Source organism: Cervus canadensis, chromosome 11 (genome assembly GCF_019320065.1).
Source record: "Cervus canadensis isolate Bull #8, Minnesota chromosome 11, ASM1932006v1, whole genome shotgun sequence".
Lineage (NCBI taxonomy): Eukaryota > Metazoa > Chordata > Mammalia > Artiodactyla > Cervidae > Cervus > Cervus canadensis.
This window is the reverse complement of record NC_057396.1, coordinates 61,001,102-61,018,985: the sequence shown is the minus strand read 5'-3', so window position 1 is coordinate 61,018,985 and position 17,884 is coordinate 61,001,102. Positions and strand designations below refer to the sequence as shown.

The 17,884-nt window shown below is 45.6% G+C and overlaps 1 protein-coding gene across 3 annotated transcripts in view; it reads right to left on the bottom strand.

The window, feature by feature from the left end:
• Window positions 1–9,649, bottom strand: part of LDLRAD3 (low density lipoprotein receptor class A domain containing 3) — a 263,153-nt gene extending 253,504 nt beyond the window's left edge. For all 3 annotated transcript variants that reach the window (XM_043482557.1, XM_043482560.1, XM_043482561.1), the window contains exon 1: window positions 9,529–9,649. In XM_043482557.1, coding sequence (XP_043338492.1) covers window positions 9,529–9,574 — 46 coding nt within the window. In that variant the 5' untranslated portion in view covers window positions 9,575–9,649. The remainder of the gene's footprint in view (window positions 1–9,528) is intronic.
• Window positions 9,650–17,884: the final 8,235 nt, after the last annotated feature.

The window sequence follows — 17,884 nt, the reverse complement described above, 5'->3', positions numbered from 1 at the left end:
GAAATTACTTTTGGTTGGTATTCCAGCAAAATATTTCCACCAAAGGGGGAAAAACATCTCCATCATGAATACATTAAAAGGCAAGTCTCATGGTGCTGAAATAATTTGTTTATTGTTGCTATTGTTTCTTTTAATAAAGAAAACCTCTACAAAAGCCAATTTAAATGCCTAAAACAACAAGTCTTCCATAGGGGGAACCAGCAAAATGTCAATTTCAATCTGCCGAGGACAGGCCACTTGAATAAAAACAACTTGAGATGCCTCCTGACCAATGGCTCTCCAACAGATTATTCTATCCAACATAATAAGCAAGGAATCAATACTGACACCACTCACCAATGACAGAACTCTCTAGCACCATCTAGGAGTACACCTCCTTCTTCCAACACACATGAACTTGAATGTCTGCTCAATGCCAATGCAGTAGAGACAGCAGTCAAGAGAACAGGTTTAAGTTGGGCAGATCTACATGTGAATTCTGAAACCACCTCTTACTGGCTACAGGGTTGGGAAATTTCTTTAGTCTTCTAGTTTCCCCATCTCCACAATGGCAGAGCATACTATCTACCTAAACGAATGCTGTGAAAATGAAATAGGATTCATCAGCAGACGCATGAAAAAAATTACAGTACTGACGTATACGAAATGTTTTTAAAGCTGTTTTTAAAAGAATGCATAGTTACAGAAACACTAAGAGAAAGATGGCCAAGAAGACACATCCCTTTGGTACTGGAACATCTCTGAAATGAGGATGTGCCTAATTTACCTTTAACACTGTAGCATCTCTGAACTCAAGGGGTGCCCAATAGCCAACAAGACCTTACGAGAGCACAGAGTAAACAGAGGCTGTGACCTGCTGGTCACTCTCAGCACCTGGGAGAACTTGGTCACACACTTGGAAGGTGTGTCATCATTTCCATCCAGTACTGTGTATTGTTGGAAATGCAGAGGCTGAATTTACCTGCTATTTAGAAAGCTTTTAAAATACGACACTAAAATTTTGCACTGGAATGAAAGATTATTGTGTATACAAAGGGCAAGGAAACTACATAAATATGAAAACAGCAAAGCTAGTATCTGTCACTGGAGAATGATTACAATTCAATATTTTCTTTCTTAGCTGATTAATTAATTTATTTAGGGTTGCCCTGGGTCTTCTTTGCTATGCACGGGCTTTCTCTAGTCACAGCAAGCAAGAGCTACTCTTCATTGCAGTGCGGCAGCTTCTCATTGCGGTGGCTTGTCTTGCTGCGGATCACAGGCTCTAGGCCCACGGGCTTCAGTAGTTGCAACATGTGGGCTCCGTAGTTGTGGTCTATGGGCTCTTGGGCACGTGGGCTGTAGTAGTTGTGGCACATGTGCTTAGCTGCTCTGCGGCATGTGGAACCTTCCCAGACCAGGGACTGAACCCGTGCCCCCTGCGCTGGCAGGCAGATTCTTATCCACTGTACCACCAGGGAAGTCCAGGACCACATTTTCTTGCAAAGAATGAGCCAAGCACTTTAAAGTCAGGCGCTTGAAGATATATCACATTTTGTTTCTGAGATAGAGGCAAAAAGAGTGCCATTTACAAACTGAGAAAGTGAACTGCAAGTGAAGTGAATGAAAATGCCAAGTGCTTGGGAATAAATGGAATGTCTAAACGACAGGAGGCAGGTGTGACCAATGTGTATATCTCAAAGTAGAATTGATAAAATACAACATTTTCAAAAAGCAAGTCAAAAAACTAGAAATATAGACAAGTATGAGCTCATTAACTCTATGGGCACACATGCATGTGTGTGTATAAATCCACAAGGACTAAACTGATATATACCAGACAGTTAATAGTAACTTTAAAAAGAAATAAGAAACATAAACAGAGAATAAAGAAAGATGTTAATGCTTTACTATAATGACTTCTATTGTGTTTGAAATTTTTATAATAAGCATATATTCAAGGTATTATTTTGATAATGCTTTTAATTCAGGAAGATTATAATGAAATGATACATGTGCAGTTTTGGCATCCTGCCAGGTAGAAAACCCTCCAGTGATTGGCAGCCATTATTATGTTCCTAGATTCCACAAAAGAAATGAGAAATATGACATATACATTTAACATATGATTCTAGCCATTAATGAGTTTACAATCTAGTAGGATTAGAGACTAAAAGAGGTAGGAGATATATATATATAAAGACATATATATACACATACTCTAAGATATATGTATATATATACCAAGATATGTATATTATACATATATACACATATTTATCATATATGTGTGTGTGCTAGCCTGCAATGCAGGAGACCCCACTTTGATTCCTGGGTCAGGAAGATCCACTGGAGAAGGGATAGCCTACCTAGTCCAGTATTCTGGCCTGGAGAACTCCATGGACTGTATAGTCCATGGGCTTGCAAAGAGTCGGCACAACTGAGTGATTCCACTTTCACTTTACTTTGGCATATATGTGTCTGTAGGAAGTATGCCAAGATAAAGAAGATTGCTGCCCACAGCCCCAGAAGAAACGTCTCATTAGAATTTCATAAGCCTAGAGTTAAAAGAACCTTAGAATACCAATAGATGTACCCCCAAATTTTATCTGGATAGCTAAAGAAGCAAGCTAGGACATGTGCCATCACCTCTAAACCCTTATCAAGAATGGCCCATCCAACCTGGAGGGCATTATGTTTAGTGAAATAAGTCAGAGAGAAATACTATATGACATCACTTATATGTGGAATCTAAAAAAATACCACAACTAGTGAATATAACATAAACAAAGCTGATTCACAGGTGTAAAGAACAAACTAGTGGTCACCAGTGGGGCAGTGGGTGTAAGTGGGTGTACAAGGATGTATTGTACAACATAGAGAACATAGTCAATATTTTATAATAACTGCAAATGAAAAGTAACCTTTAAAAGTTGTATAAAAATAAAAATTTTAAGAAAAGAATGAATCATCCATTAAATATTCCCAATGACTGGATATCCAGGTTTGCCAAAGCCTTGTGACATCCACACAGCTCTGTTCTCATGAAGGTCATAGATCCATCAGTATGTCTTCACATTTAGGAACACAATGCCTCCAAAACCCCACTTGCTGGAGGAGTGCCTCTGCCCTTCCCAGATCATGACAGAGGTAAACAACCCCATTTCCAACCACTGGATCATTCAAGTCTTCAAGGGCCAAGAATAAGTTCTACACAGCTCTGCCCCAACTAGAGCACAGAGCTGGTACCACACTAGTGAACAGTCAAAGACAATAAGTCCCCTACACTTGAACCTTCAAGTTGCAAACTTTCAAAGATGCAAATGTGCATCTCGTTCCAACAGAACCAGGACCTGTGCCATCAATGGCAGTTGTGAGTGAAACTGCGGCTTACTCTCCGTCTCCTATTGCTGACAATCCTTCAACTCTACCATCTCCCACCTGCCTCCCTCCTCCAGTCAGTAACTCTTCTTGCCTCTCCATTTGACGTCAGCCCCTGTATGGGTCAGGAAGATCTCCTGGAGAAGGGGTTAGCTACCCATGCCAGTATTCTTGCCTGGAGAATTCCACGGACAGAGGAGCCTGGAGGGCTCAGTCCATGGGGTCACAAAGAGTCGGACAGAACCGAGTGACTAACACTACACCTTTCAAGACACTGTACTGTAAGATTAAAAATGTTTATTTTTTTGTGTTTGTTTTTTATGTATTATTTGTGTGAAAAGTATTATAAACATATTACAGAACAGTATTACATAGACGATTCTGTTAGTTGGGTACCTGGGCTAACTTCGTTGAACTTATGAACAAATTGGACTTACAAATGCCCTCTTGGAATGGAACCCATTCCCATGTAGGGAACATACTGTAAAGCTTCGAGAAGAGTTTTCAAGTTACCCAGAGACAAAAGGGAAGAAAACAAGACTCACTGGAGAAGGCTTTGGGGACAGGGTATGATTTGAGGCTCATGTGTCTGATGGAAGATAACAGACACTTCTCCCCTCCACACCCAGCACTGCTTTCTTGGTAGCGCCTTTCTCCCTGAGACCTCACACGCAGAAGAAGACAGTGGCAGACACTGCACATCCATGCTGGTCTTCTGAAGAGAGGAAGAAGCTAAAAACTCAAGGAAGGCTGGCCACCACTGAACAAAGGAGCCGGACAGCTGGAAGGCAAAGTGTCTTAAAGGAATGCAACAGTTACTAAGTGACGCAGAGCTTAACTTTCAAAGGACTTCAGAGAAGAAAGTAGAAGATGCATATTTCTCCAAAGCTCACTGGCTGCTTAGTACAGACAATCCCCCGCCCACCTAGAGAAGGAACTCCAGTTGTAAAAGCTTTTGATGGGAAGGGGGAAGGAACCCTGGGGAGGGAAGGGGAACCGAGAGAAACAATGGCCGCTCTGTGGGGTGGAGGCAGGGGGACTTCCAGGGAGAGATTTCAACATGCAGCTCCCAAGGCAAACCTTGAGGGCACTTCTCCTCCAGCTCACGCGGACAGTGAACCTCCCAAGTCTAAAAGGTCTTCAGGGAACCAAGCGGCTCCGGTGTCACCCACCACCTGCCTTTTACTTGCTCCCTCAGCCTGTCTCTCCCAAGCGAACAAGATCCACCATCTCCAGCTTCACTTGCTTTCACTATCACACAAAAGCAAGAAGCAGGAGCAAAAGGTCATGGCTGAGGCTATTTCTAGACAAAACCTATTTTCACATTGAACTTGTGGGGTTGCAGAAACAGAAAGCAGAAACCTGATGACTAAGAGACCCTTGGGAGGAGAACGCCACCCTGAATCGCTGTATCTGGGAGACACTTCTAAGATGAGCAGTAAGAACGCTCCAGATGTGTGGCCAGGTGGGTAATGCTCACAGCAGACCCAGGGTTCGCAACTGGGGTGCTCAAGCTGGGCTGATTCTGCCCTCAAGGGAAATGTGGTAACAGCTGGAGACACTGTTGGTTGTCACAACTCAGGGAGGCAGGGAGAAGGAGGCTGCTTCTGGCACGGAGGCCCAGAGGTGCTGCTAACCAACCTACAATGCAAAGGACAGCTCCCCCCCCCAACAAAGAACTCTCCAGTCCCAACGTCAACAGCACCGAGGCTGAGAGATGCTTCCCCAGATAAACCACATCCCTGTAGCCACCTCCAGAAACCCTAACCATCCTATCTGAAATAAATACCTGCCATCCCTCTGACCCAGCAGTTATCCTGTCACCCAAGTATACTTATCGTGTGTGTGTTTGTATGTGTGTGTGTGTGTGATTAGTTGCTCAGTTGTGTCCAACTCTTTGCGACCCCATGGACTGCAGCCTGCCAGGTTCCTCTGTCCATGGGATTCTCCAGGCAAGAACACTGAAGCGGGTAGCCATTCCCTTCTACAGGGGATCTTCCCAACCCAGGGGTCGAACCTGGGTCTCCTGCATGGCAGTCGGATTCTTTACCAGCTAAGCCACCAAAAGTTTACTTATCCTGTGAGCAATAGCAAACATCAAATAGATATGATAGGCAAATCCTGTATCCTCAGAGTACCTGGCTCTTCTCCTAGTAGACGTTTTAAGGGCACTCCTCAAGACCCCAAAAGTAGATTATTTCACAACAATCACAATAAAAGCTCCTTTTATTTACACAGGAGCAGCCGTGTTTAAAAACCTCCCCAGTTGTCAGGTAGATGCAGAGGCAAAAATAGCTGCACAGTTAGGATGGCCCAGGCATTTCCAAAATATTCCAAAGAGAGAAAGAGGGAAAGAGAACAAACAAGATAACTCCACAACCAAAAATAGATTTTCCCCCAGGGCTCTCTCAGAGCTAAAACCAGTTCCATCACTCTGAGTTGTCTTTCATTTTTTAATTGTAAAATACCATAAACATGTAAGAAAAGGGGGGAAAGGTAAATATAGAATTTAATGAATGAAAACAAACCCCCCTGTAACTACACCTCGGGTCAAGAAATGGAACCATGTCCAATGGTCTCTCCCTGCCAGACATGCCTTTCCCATGCACAGAGCAAAAATATGGGTGCTATTTTGAAAGTTCTATCTTTACTCAAGGACTGGGATTTATTTTTACGTATTTACCACAAATACCAACTGCTGTGACTGCAAAGTGAACAGATTTGGGAAGGGGGGCTGTTTATGGAAACAAACTCATGGATTGTTAATTCACAAAAGCATGTAGGGGGAAAGGCATGGAAGGATGCCCGGAAATAGGGCGGAAAGCCCAGACTGGGGGCCCAGAGAGAAACTCGAGTCAGAATCTGGCACCCTGGGTACAGATAATCTTTCACGGACCACAAAATGACTTCCTGTCACACAATATCGTTGGAAAAACGCAACGGAATCACGTGTTTCAAGGGCGAGCAAAGCATCTCACACGTAGGAGACAACGGTCCACAGATACTGGGTTCCCTCTTCTCTCCTTGCCCGTGGAAGAGGGCAAGGTGGAAAAGGCCATGACTTTCGTAGGAGATTATTTGATTAGAAACTCTTCCAATTCCCAGTTCTCTAAACTCTTTCAAGAAGAAGACGACACAAACCCACTTTCAGGTTCAAACCCACTTTCAGGTTCTTCTGGCGTCCTTGACAGCAAGGCACCTAAACCAGTCTTGGAGACCCTCCCTCTGCTACTGGCTCACATCCCGGGCCTCTCCCTCACTTATCACAAAGGTACAGGCCTAAGTGGACTGTCAGGAAAAAAACACCTCGCACCCCAGCAGGGAGCCTTCGTCCATCTCTTTGAAGACGAAAAGCAACAAGGTGTGTTTATTTGTACTTGCTGCACACAGCCTCATCGAGCGGCCTAGGCTGCACGAAGACACTCAGTTCATTTAAAAATAATAATAATAATAAAACCCACCTGCTCACATCACTAAGCAGATCGCTGCAGGAGAAAATGTCAACACCCACACTCCTGGGTACACACTGGGGAAATCAAGCCTTTTCACTGACAGGTAGAAAAGGTCAGAGAGTTCCTGAAAGGTCAACCAGTAAGGAGGTGAGCCGTCTAACCCCGCAAGGCCTGCCCACCATTAGACATCCTTCAGCATCCACGCACTTAAACCCACCGAGCCCACCTCGGTAAGGAAAGCTGGATCTCAAATGGCCTGAGCCTTTCTCACCGGATACATTAAAAAATAATAACGGTTGAAATCGATGCTTCACTTCCCTAACACAAACAATAAAAACAAAGGAAGGAAAAAATACACACATGCACGCGAAGGTGTCTAAGAAGGCTCCTGAAAAACAGAGGCCTCCAGATTGCTCTTGAAATGTCAGTGTCCTTCCAGTCCTACAAAGATCTGAAACTCAGACTAAGGCTCCACTCTGACCCCCGAGTTTCTTCACAGTCTATCAACAGGAGAAAGAAATCCAAAGTGCCAAAGCACTGGCATTGATCATCTTTCTTGTTCGATCAACTTCCCAAAAGAGGATGGAGATGGAGGATATGGGGCAGAAGGACAGGGTCTCTGGCCCACTACGAACTGACCTACCATGCAGGCTTCAGGAGACGTGACCAGCCCTGTTCTCCAGTGACACGTTAGGGCAAAGTGGAATCCCTGCTAGAAGGGTGATACTTAATATAACAGGAAAAATGCACACACTTCAACCTGCCTGGACGGTTTCTAAACTAGCAACTCACTGTAAAGGTGACTCAAAACCACACAAGCCCAAGGCACACAGATAATAGAAAACCACCGCTTGGGACAGCAAGGTGCTTTGTGACTGCCACCCCCGATCCTTCCCTCCCCACCATGACTGTTCTTCAGTTGTGTCCAACTCTTTGAACCCCATAGCACACCAGGTTTCCCTTCACTCGAGTTTGCTCAAACCCACTCTATTTTACTTATTTTAGCCCTATTCACATGTACACACATATTAACCACTGCTGACCAGAGAAAGACAAAATTAACTTTACAGCTATTTTTACAGTGATGAAGACTTAATGAAAGCCACCCAGTACGAACTGGGAGATGCAATAAATAACTGCTTCTACTGGGCCGCAGGCAGTTCCCTGAGGACACGCACAAGACCTGGCTTCCGGACTGTCCCACTTGGGTTTTATCAGGGGACACACTGGGTCAATGCAAATGGAAAGCATGAATCTAGGCAGGTCTTTGTGTCTGAGATGTCCGGGAAACCTCCCAGTTCTAACAGCCTCCAAATAATCACTCGTCCCTACCTGTGACTGCCAACGCCCCCCTGGGAACCCTCTCCCTGGGGTGGCTGAGTAGTCCAGGACACTCTGACCCACACCTGGTTAAAAAATCCACAGCAGCCACCAGCATTCCACCCTCCCTGGAAGCCTCAGAAAACCCACAGACATCTAAGCAGGAGTCTCAGAGGAGTGGGGATGATGTCATAGGTCTTAGAGTGGGGGAAGGCTACCCAGCAGATTCTCAGGATAGCCAGGACTAGGGACTCCAAACCAGGAGGAGGGTTTGTCTTTCCTAGTGCACATCTGGCCGGGAGGGGGAAGCCTGGAATTAAGTGAGGCTCAACTTCCCCAACAAACACACCCCCAAAGATACTTCCACCTCAAGTAGCTAGAAGTATCTGGGAGAATGGGGCATGAATTAGACATGTAGATGGCACCAACTTCAGGCAAGCCAGCTTCTTGACGAAGAAAGTTCACGCTGCCCTGTCATCTACTTTGCCGTGCATCAGCTGCCCAGAAATAAATATGGGAGGGTCAAGGGCGGCAGACCCTAGGAGGGGCAGCTGACAGCTGTGACCAGCGGGCAGGGGCAGGGGAACAGCTCCGGGATGGAATTTGGAGCGTGCCCACATCAGCAGAAAAGTTCCAGGGAACTCACGCTGTTCCTGAAGACCTCAGGGTGCACACGCTAAAGGCGATGCCAGGTTCAAAGGGCGGCAGATGAAGCCCAGGGCATGCTGCCGGACAGGGCGTCCGCCGTAGGGCGAGTGGGGGGTGATCAGATGATTTAAATAAATGTCTTGCTCCCAGAATCAGTGGGAAAGATGAATAATTCCCAGGTCCGGCCCTGCTTCATCTCCCTTTGCCCAAACCAAACACAGTCCCAGGGAGGAATGGAAGGGAAGGGCGATACCACCCGCCCCACGGTCCAGGTACGAAACTGAGGCACCGGGGTGCGCACAAGAGAACCCAAAGGGGCCCTGGGGAGGCTAAGGCAGCACCCAGCACCCCGCGTCTGGGATGCTGGGATCAAGGAAGCGTTCTCTCCTCTCTAACCCTTCTTCCTTTCTTCTACACAACACACAGCGCGCGCGCACACACACACACACACGCACGAAGTCTCCAGCTACGCCCAATCGGGGCAGCTGCCGGGCTCCCCAGAGCCGGACTGCACACAAAGCCCCGCCCGTGCACACACCACAAGCCGGCGCGCACGCCCACACAATAGGACAGCGCGCACCCCGCCGCGGCCCCTCGCCGGGGTCCCGGCCAGCCCGGCGCCGGGGTCCGCCCTCTGTGCACACCCGCGCCGGGAGACGCAGCCCGGGCAAGGGGAGGGGGCACGATCGCAGCCCCGCCGCCGCGCCCCGCGCCCCGCAGAAAGTTCTCCGGACGCCCCCCGACTCACCCGCGGCGCTGCTCAGCAGCAGGCAGAGCGGCCCCAGCAGCCACATGGCGCGGCCGCCGCTCCCGCTGCCCGGCGCCGTCGCTGCCCCCGCGGCCTCGGCGACGACCCCGCCCCTCGCCGCGCCGGCCCCGCCCCCGCGGTCCCGCCTCCCGCCCGCCCCGCCCTCCTCGGCCCGGCCGGCCCGGCCCCGCTCCGCGAAGTTTTCGCTAGCATCCGGGCCGCGCAGCGCCCGTGTCCTGCCCGGGTGTCCAGACTCAGAGAGGCCGCCAAGGGGGCCGCGGAGGGTCCGGCCTGGCGGCCGCTCGCCACCAACCTCCTCTGGCTACGAGGATCTAACAGTCCAAGTTCTGTCCTCGCCTTCTCTTTCTCTTTTTCCTCCCACTTCTGTTCCTCCATCCTCCGAGGATGCCGGGCTCACCACCTCCTCAACTCCCAAACTTGAATTCTTTACAGAACTAACTACAAAATGAGTTTACTCCAGGGAGGGAAAGAAAGAGTTGAAAGAACAGGCCAAATGTTATGGTGGGGGGGCGGGGGCGGGGAGAACACACATATATATGTATTATTTTTAGTAGCAATATGGAATACGACGAGTGCTTCTCAAACTTTTCAAATGCATCCGACGCACTGGGACTCTGACTCAGTAGGTATAGGGTGGGGCCTGCGATTTTGCTTTTCTAAGAAGCTTTCAGGTGCTTTGGAAACTGCTGGTGAACCACAAGTGGAATAGGCACACAGCTTTAGCCTGTGCTTTATTTGCTCTGAATCTTGTCTGCCTAGACCAAGGGACTTTGGGGCCCCAGTTTGCAGAAAAGGAAAGTAAATGTGAAAGTAGAAGCCCAAATACAAAAAGAACAACTGCTCCAGTGTAGTTGGGGCTCCAAGACAGCACTGGTGACAATTCCCAGAGGATTTAGACGGAGGAAGAATCAATGACGCTTTCGTGCTCCACTCTCCAGCCCCTTCCCTCCCCAGAAAAAAAAAAAAAAAAAGGAAGAAAAAAATGCAAGTCCTCACCCCAGACTGTAAGTACCCATTAACTGAGGAATGGATAAGGAAACCGTGTCCTGTCACTTAATGCAGCAACCTGTGTTGCTGCTTTAGTAAGTCAGCTGTGTCCAACTCTTGGGGCCCCATGGACTGTAGCCCTCCAGGCTCCTCTGTCCATACGGTTCTCCAGGCAAGAACACTGAAGTGGGTTGCCATTTCCTGCTCCAGGGGATCTTCCTGACCCAGGGATTTAACCCCAGTCTCCTGTATTGCAGGCGACTTCTTTACCAACTGAGTCACAAGTGGCTCAACATGAATGAATCTCAGAAGTGTGCTAGGAGAAAGAACCCAGGCTCCAAGGGTGCATTCTGTATGACTCCATTTATAAGACATGAGGAATGAGGACAGGGAGGGAAGCGAAGCTATAGGGACCAAAATCCGCTCGGTAGATACCAAGATCTGGCCTGGGGAAGAGGGACCAGTGCAAAGGGTCACAAGGGAACGTTGTGGAGCAGTGAGACTGTTCTGCAACTTGATTATGGTCGTGGTGGTGGCTGTTGTTATATACAACATATTCATAACTGTATGCCTTTGTGAAAACTTAGAGAACTATATCCCTAAAACCCACACCTAAAGCAAGTGCATTTTACTGTGTATAAACCATACCTATTTGGAGGAGCTGGGAGGGCATGGGTGTGGGAACTGCTGGTAAGGGAAGATGTAGATGGGATGCCCGCATTAGATTTGAGATGAACTGGAGAAACCACAGAGGATACTGAGATTCAGTGTCTTTGCATTTTAATTATCTGCTCTAGCCTAGAAATATAAAGGTTAAAGTGGATCAGGTCAAAATTTTAAAACTAACGACGGTTCAAGGTAATGAGAAAATGTGATGCCATGTAGGCAAGTTGAGCAAGTTGCATATTACAAAGTAGTTTGTCAAATATGGAAAACACAAACAAATTCTCCAAAACATTTCGCGTCTGGGGGTTTTCTTCTGGGGTCCATGAGGACTAGGGTGCTCATCTCATGGGCTTCAGAAAATTTTAAAACCCCCAATATTTTATGCAAATTTCAAGTGTGTATGAGTACATACATTTTTCCAGGAAGCATGTTGGAGTGAAGCCTCTGACCTCTGATAAAAATACAAAAGAAGTAAATAATTTCTCCTACAGCTATTCATTTGCCTCCAAACATTAGGAATATGGAAGAAGGAATGGATCTGACCCAGCACCGTCTTTCTTATTTCCTTGTGTTTCTTTGGGCACAAGAACTTCAACTCTGTAAGTGCCTGGTTTGCTTCCTGCCTCTCTTTCTCTGTCTCAATTTCTCTCTCTCTCTCCCTCCCTCTCTCTCTCTCTCACATACACACATGCACACACATATCTTTTAAATATGTGAATGTCTTTGAGACCATTCTAACTATGTAAAGCCCTCTTTACATTCAGTGTTGTTTTTATATTTCTATTGAATCACTCTCAGCCTTCCCTCCATATAAGCCGTTCAGTTCAATTCAGTTGTTCAGTCATGTCCAACTCTTCGTGACCCCATGGACTGCAGCACGCCAGGCTTCCCTGTCCTTCACCAACTCCCAGAGCTTGCTCAAATTCATGCCCATCGACATGATGCCATCCAACCATCTCATCCTCTGTCGTCCCCTTCTCCTCCTGCCTTCAATCTTTCCCAGCATCAGGGTCTTTTCCATTGAGTCAGTTCTTCTCATCAGGTGGCCAAAGTATTGGAGTTTCAGCTTCAACATCAGTCCTTCCAATGAACATGCAGGACTGGTTTCCTTTAGGATGGACTGGTTGGATCTCCTTGCAGTCCAAGGGACTCTCAAGAGTCTTCTCCAATACCACAGTTCAAAAGCATCAATTCTTCAGCGCTCAGCTTTCTTTATGGTCCAGCTCTCACATCCATACATGACTTACTGGAAAAACCATAACTTTGACTAGATGTACCTTTGTAGGTAAAGTAATGTCTCTGCTTTTTAGTATGCTATCTATATTGGTCATAGCTTTTCTTCCAAGGTGTAAGCGTCTTTTAATTTCATGGCTGCAGTCACCATCTACAGTGGTTTTGGGACCCACAAAAATAAAGTTTATCACTGTTTCCATTGTTTCCCCATCTAATTTCCATGCAGTGATGGGACCAGATGCCATGATCTTAGTTTTTTGAATGTTGAGTTTCAATCCAGCTTTTTCACTCTCCTCTTTCACTTTCATCAAGAGGCTTTTTAGTTCCTCTTCACTTTCTGCCATAAGGGTGGTGTCATCTGCATATCTGAGGTTATTGCTATTTCTCCCGGCAATCTTGATCCCAACTTGTGCTTCTTCCAGCCCAGCATTTCTCATGATGTACTCTGCATATAAGTTAAATAAGCAGGGTGACAATATACAGCCTTGACATACTCCTTTTCCTATTTGGAACCAGTCTATTGTTCCATGTCCAGTTCTTCTATTGCTTCCTGACCTGCATACAGTTTTCTCAAGAGGCAGGTCAGGTGGTCTGGTATTCCCATCTCCTTCAGAATTTTCCACAGTTTATTGTGATCCACACAGTCAAAGGCTTTGGCATAGTCAATAAAGCAGAAATAGATGTTTTTCTGAAACTCTCTTGCTTTTTCTATTATCCAGCAGATGTTGGCAATTTGATCTCTGGTTCCTCTGCCTTTTTCTGCCAGTTCTTTGGAATTCTATCAAAAGCACAGGACCCTCAGCTTCTGGAAAATGTAATAGGACCCAGTGCTAATTGTTCAGATCTCAGAGAGCCAATCCCAAGTCTTTTTTTGCAGTTGGTTTCATAAAAATCAAAATCAGAGTGCTTCATGGCTCTTATTTACCAAAAATGAGACACTCTGAGCTTGGATGTGTGCTTCAAACATGGCTTCACATTGTTAAAGAAGGGAAGAAAGAGTTTTGTTTCACTGTGGTCTTTGGTAGAATGATCTATAGTTCTCATGCTTTTTCTCATCAACTCCTCACAGCAGCTCCAGCTACATCACACATGAAAATAGCACAAACTGGACTTGAGCTCAGCTTCTTCTTCATTGTTCATTCGCTAAGTCATGTTTGACTCTTGGTGACCCCATGAGCTGCAACTTGCCAGGCTTCTCTGTCCTTTACTATCTGCTGGAGTTTGCTCAAACTCATGTGCATTGAGTGAACGATGCCATCCAACCATCTCATTCTCTGTCGTCCCCTTCTCCTCTTGCCTTCAATCTTTCCCAGCATCAGGGTCTCTTCCAATGAATTGGCTCTTTGCATCAGGTGGCCAAAGTATTGAAGCTTCAGCTTCAGCATCATTCCTTCCAATGAATAAGCTGCTTCTTACCTGTGCTCCAGTTCTCTTCACTTCCTAGTCTGTGACTTTGGGCAAATGATTAGACTCTCTGAGCTTTAGTTTCCTTATCTGTAAAATGGGAATAATAAGAGACCCTAGATCTTAGGGTTGCTGTCAGGATTCAGTGAGCTATGTGAAGTCTTTTGCACAGTACCTTGCACATAATAATTGCTCAAGCAAAAGTAGATGCTGGTGTGGTTGTGGTTGCAGTTCACACCACAAGGCAGCTTCTGTGGTAGCCAGTCTCCAAGATGGCACGCAGAGATCTTTGGCTTTTGGTATTTGTGCTTTCTCTAGTCCCCTCCCACAATCCCCTCCACACTGGCCTGGCTGACAAGTGTGACCAGTAGATATTGTGGAAGTGTCAGAGGGTGCCCTCGAAGGCTGGATCACAAAGGACATAGCACTTTCAAAGGACATAGCACTTTCCTCCTTGCTCCCTCCAATCCCTTGCTCTGGATGAAGTCAGCCACTGTGTTGGGAGGACACTCAAGAAGTCCTGTGGATAGGCCCACAGGGAGAGGGCCTGAGCTTCCTGCCAACTTGGAATGAACCATCTTGGCAGCAGAATCTTCAGTCTCAATCAAGCCTTCAGATGACTGTGCCTGGACCAATATCTGACTGGCTATTGTGAGAAATCCTGAGCTGGAACGACCCAGCCACTCCCAAATTTCTCATCTACAGAAACTGTCAGAGATAATAAGTATATATTGTTGCTTTAAACCACTGACTTCCAGGTGATTCTTTATTTAGCAATAGATAACTAGTACTTCTGCCTTTAAAGCCATCCAGAGGATTGACTCAATGATTCTATAGGACCTTATAAATGACTGCATACTTGGAAAACACTTTGAATTTTGACTGCTGCTTAGTAAGCACTCAAATGTTTGTTTTATTGTTATCATGGTTTATTCTGAAATTATGGTCATTATCATCACCTTTTTTCCAAAACACCTAGGCCACATTTAAACTTTAAAAAAAAGTTTTAACTCAAAGAAGAGTAAAGACGTAGGTAGAACTAACAAGCAGAGGAAGAGCCAAGGGACACCAGAGAGACGGAGAGAAACTAGTTACAAAATGTTTACTGGAAACTCGTAGACATTAGCTTCATAAAAATCATGCAGAGAGATGGTAGATGGCCTTGCTCCCTTCCTCCCGCAGTTATTTCTTTGGCTCACCGTTTCACACGGGCACCATCCTTCCTGCCCTATGCTCTCCCTGTCATTCATCTGATTTTTGTTCTTTCTGGGGTGTGAAGAAAACAGAAATTCGCTTGAGGATACAGTCACAGAAGGCTCGTTCCCCTCCACAGTGGGGTGGGTGCTGGAATCTGCCAGTTGAGAGGCTGCCTGGTGGAAGAAGATGACTACGCTCTTCCTGAAAAATGTGGCCACGTGCACTGTCTCCCCCTCACATGTGACTATCATGACTCCACAAAGTCAAGTAAGCTGCTCCACAAAGGCTTTGGAGCATCTTGACACTCCTGGGCTCCTCGGTCCCACCACTTACCAGCTCTGTGAGGCTGAGAAAATCACTTTACCTCTGAATGCCATTTTCCTGTGCAATGGGCGTAACAGTTGTGCCCACCTCTTGGGTTGCTGCATGAAGCAAGAGGACTCACTGATTCCCTCACTACTTTGACAGTTGTTGAGAGAGAACTGTGTCAAACACTGTTCTGGACTCTGGTTTGCTGCTGTGAACACACCTTTCCTTGTCCTCACAGAGCTCACAGTCTAACTGGGGAGACAGACAGACATCAAATTGGCATGCAATACAGTGTCCTTTATCAGGGCTATGTGAGGCCTTCTGCAGCTTCTGATTTGTTCTGACAGTGTTGATTTGTTCAACCCTTATTTGTATTACTGGCTGAGGGCCTACATTTGAAGGGTAAGTAATACAAGGAAACATGAAAGTTAAAACTTCAAATGTCTGCAGTAGGCAACCTCCGAAATGGCCCTCAATAATCCTACTTCCTGGAATTCACACTTTTACGTCATTTCCTCCCTTGAATGTTGCTGGATCTAGTGACTCAATTCTAACAAAGAGAATACAGCCAAAGTATTCCAAAACTGCTCAGTCACTCAGTCGTGTCTGACTCTTTGTGACCCTATGAACTCTAGTCTCCTCTGTACACGGGATTCTCCAGGCAAGAATACTGGAGTGGGTTGCCATGCCCTTCTCCAAGATATCTTCCCCACCCAGGGATCAAACCCACGCCTCTTATGTCTCCCACATTGGCAGGTGGGATCTTTACCTCCAGCACCACCTAGATCATACCAACATGTAGGCTTCTGTTTCTCTCTCTCCCTACCTCCCTCACCAGCTCCCACTTTCTAAACTGTACTACGTATGGAAAGGTTCAACTGGCAAGGAACTGGAAAGGCCTCCAGCCACAGCTAGTGAGGTGCTAAGACCCTCAATCCAATGAGCCCACCAACAGCTGAATCCCGCCAACAACCACATGACTGAACTTGGAGGCAAATCTTCCCCCTAGTCAAGCCTTCAGATGAGATCCAACCCTGGCTGACTGCTTGGCTACCACTTCATGAGAGACCTTAAACAGAGGAACCCAGCTAACTGTGCCCAGATTCCTGACCCAGGAAAACTGGAAGATTAAATGTTTGTTGTTTTAATGCACTAAATTTTGAGATAATCGGTTATAGACTGGCAGGTAACTAATACAAAAGCCTTACTGTAAGCGCCGAATCTGTGAACATTCAGCATGACTGAATCTCACTTACCCATTAACCTGAGGAAGGCAGTAGGAGAGAGTTGTCATTAACCAAGTGTCTGCATCAAACATTGTGTGTTTATGATCACATCTATCTTCACAGCAATCTCTGAGTTAGATACTATGATGCCTTTTGCACAGATGGGGAAATCTGAGGTGCAGAAGTGACTGGCCCAAAATAACCCACAAAGGAAACCAAGATTTGAAGCCAGATCGTTTTGATTCCAAAGGATTCCCACAACACCATTCTGAACCTCGCTGCCTTCTATAGCAAAACAACATCTAATTCATAAAACTTAGAAGGTGCTAGCAGCTTGAAAGGTAATGTGCTCGCTGGGTTTGGGGCTAGACAGGTAAAAATGCTCAGCACATCAAATGGAACTTGATTTAGTATGCAATACAATTCAACTCCCAGAAAACTTTTCTAGATGCATCTAATTATAGTAATTCCCACACCCCCAAAAATGCTGAGTATGAGAGTTCTCCCGGCTAGAAATTAAAGTCATCCCAGAGCTGCCAAATGTATAGATATATTTTTAAATTGTCAGACTAATCTACAGAGAAATACTGCTGGGAACCAGCACAGTTCTTGTAATTCATGTTTAATAAAGTCACTAGCTTGAGGAAGAGAGATCTTCTGACATTTATAAATGAAAAATTTGTACCATCTGAAAGGATGAAAATTTTACCCCTCATTTAGAAAAAACATGCAGCTTGTTATTTATTTTAATGTCTCAGTTTTACTGCCCCTTGAATGAAGTTGTCTACACCCTTAAAAGAGTTATTTTTCATTTGTGATCAGGCCTGGAACCAATGAACAATTATATGAAAAAGAATTTAACCTGAAATTTATTAACCGGGCCTTGTTGCCAGCTTTCATCACAGACATTTTTTTCTTTCTTTCTCCATTGGAAAGGGGGAAAAAGGTAGATTTATTAAATGTATAAATCTATTCTTGGTCTATCAGTTTGAGAGGGAAAACTGTCATTGAATTATATACAATAGATCTGTGGTGTGCAATATGGTAGCCTTTAGCTGCTTGTAGCCCCAAGTAGATATACTGAGCACTTGAAATGTGGCTATTATTATAGGAGCTAAGTAAAAAGCCAAACTGAATTTCAAGGACAGTACAAAAAAGAATGTAAAAGATCTTAATAGTATTTACACTGACCATAGGTTGAAATAAGGTATTTAGATGTATAGGTTTATATAAAATAATATTCAAATTAACTCCACTAGTATCTTACTACTTTAATGTGGAAATTTTTAAATTTCATATGTAGCTTGCATTTG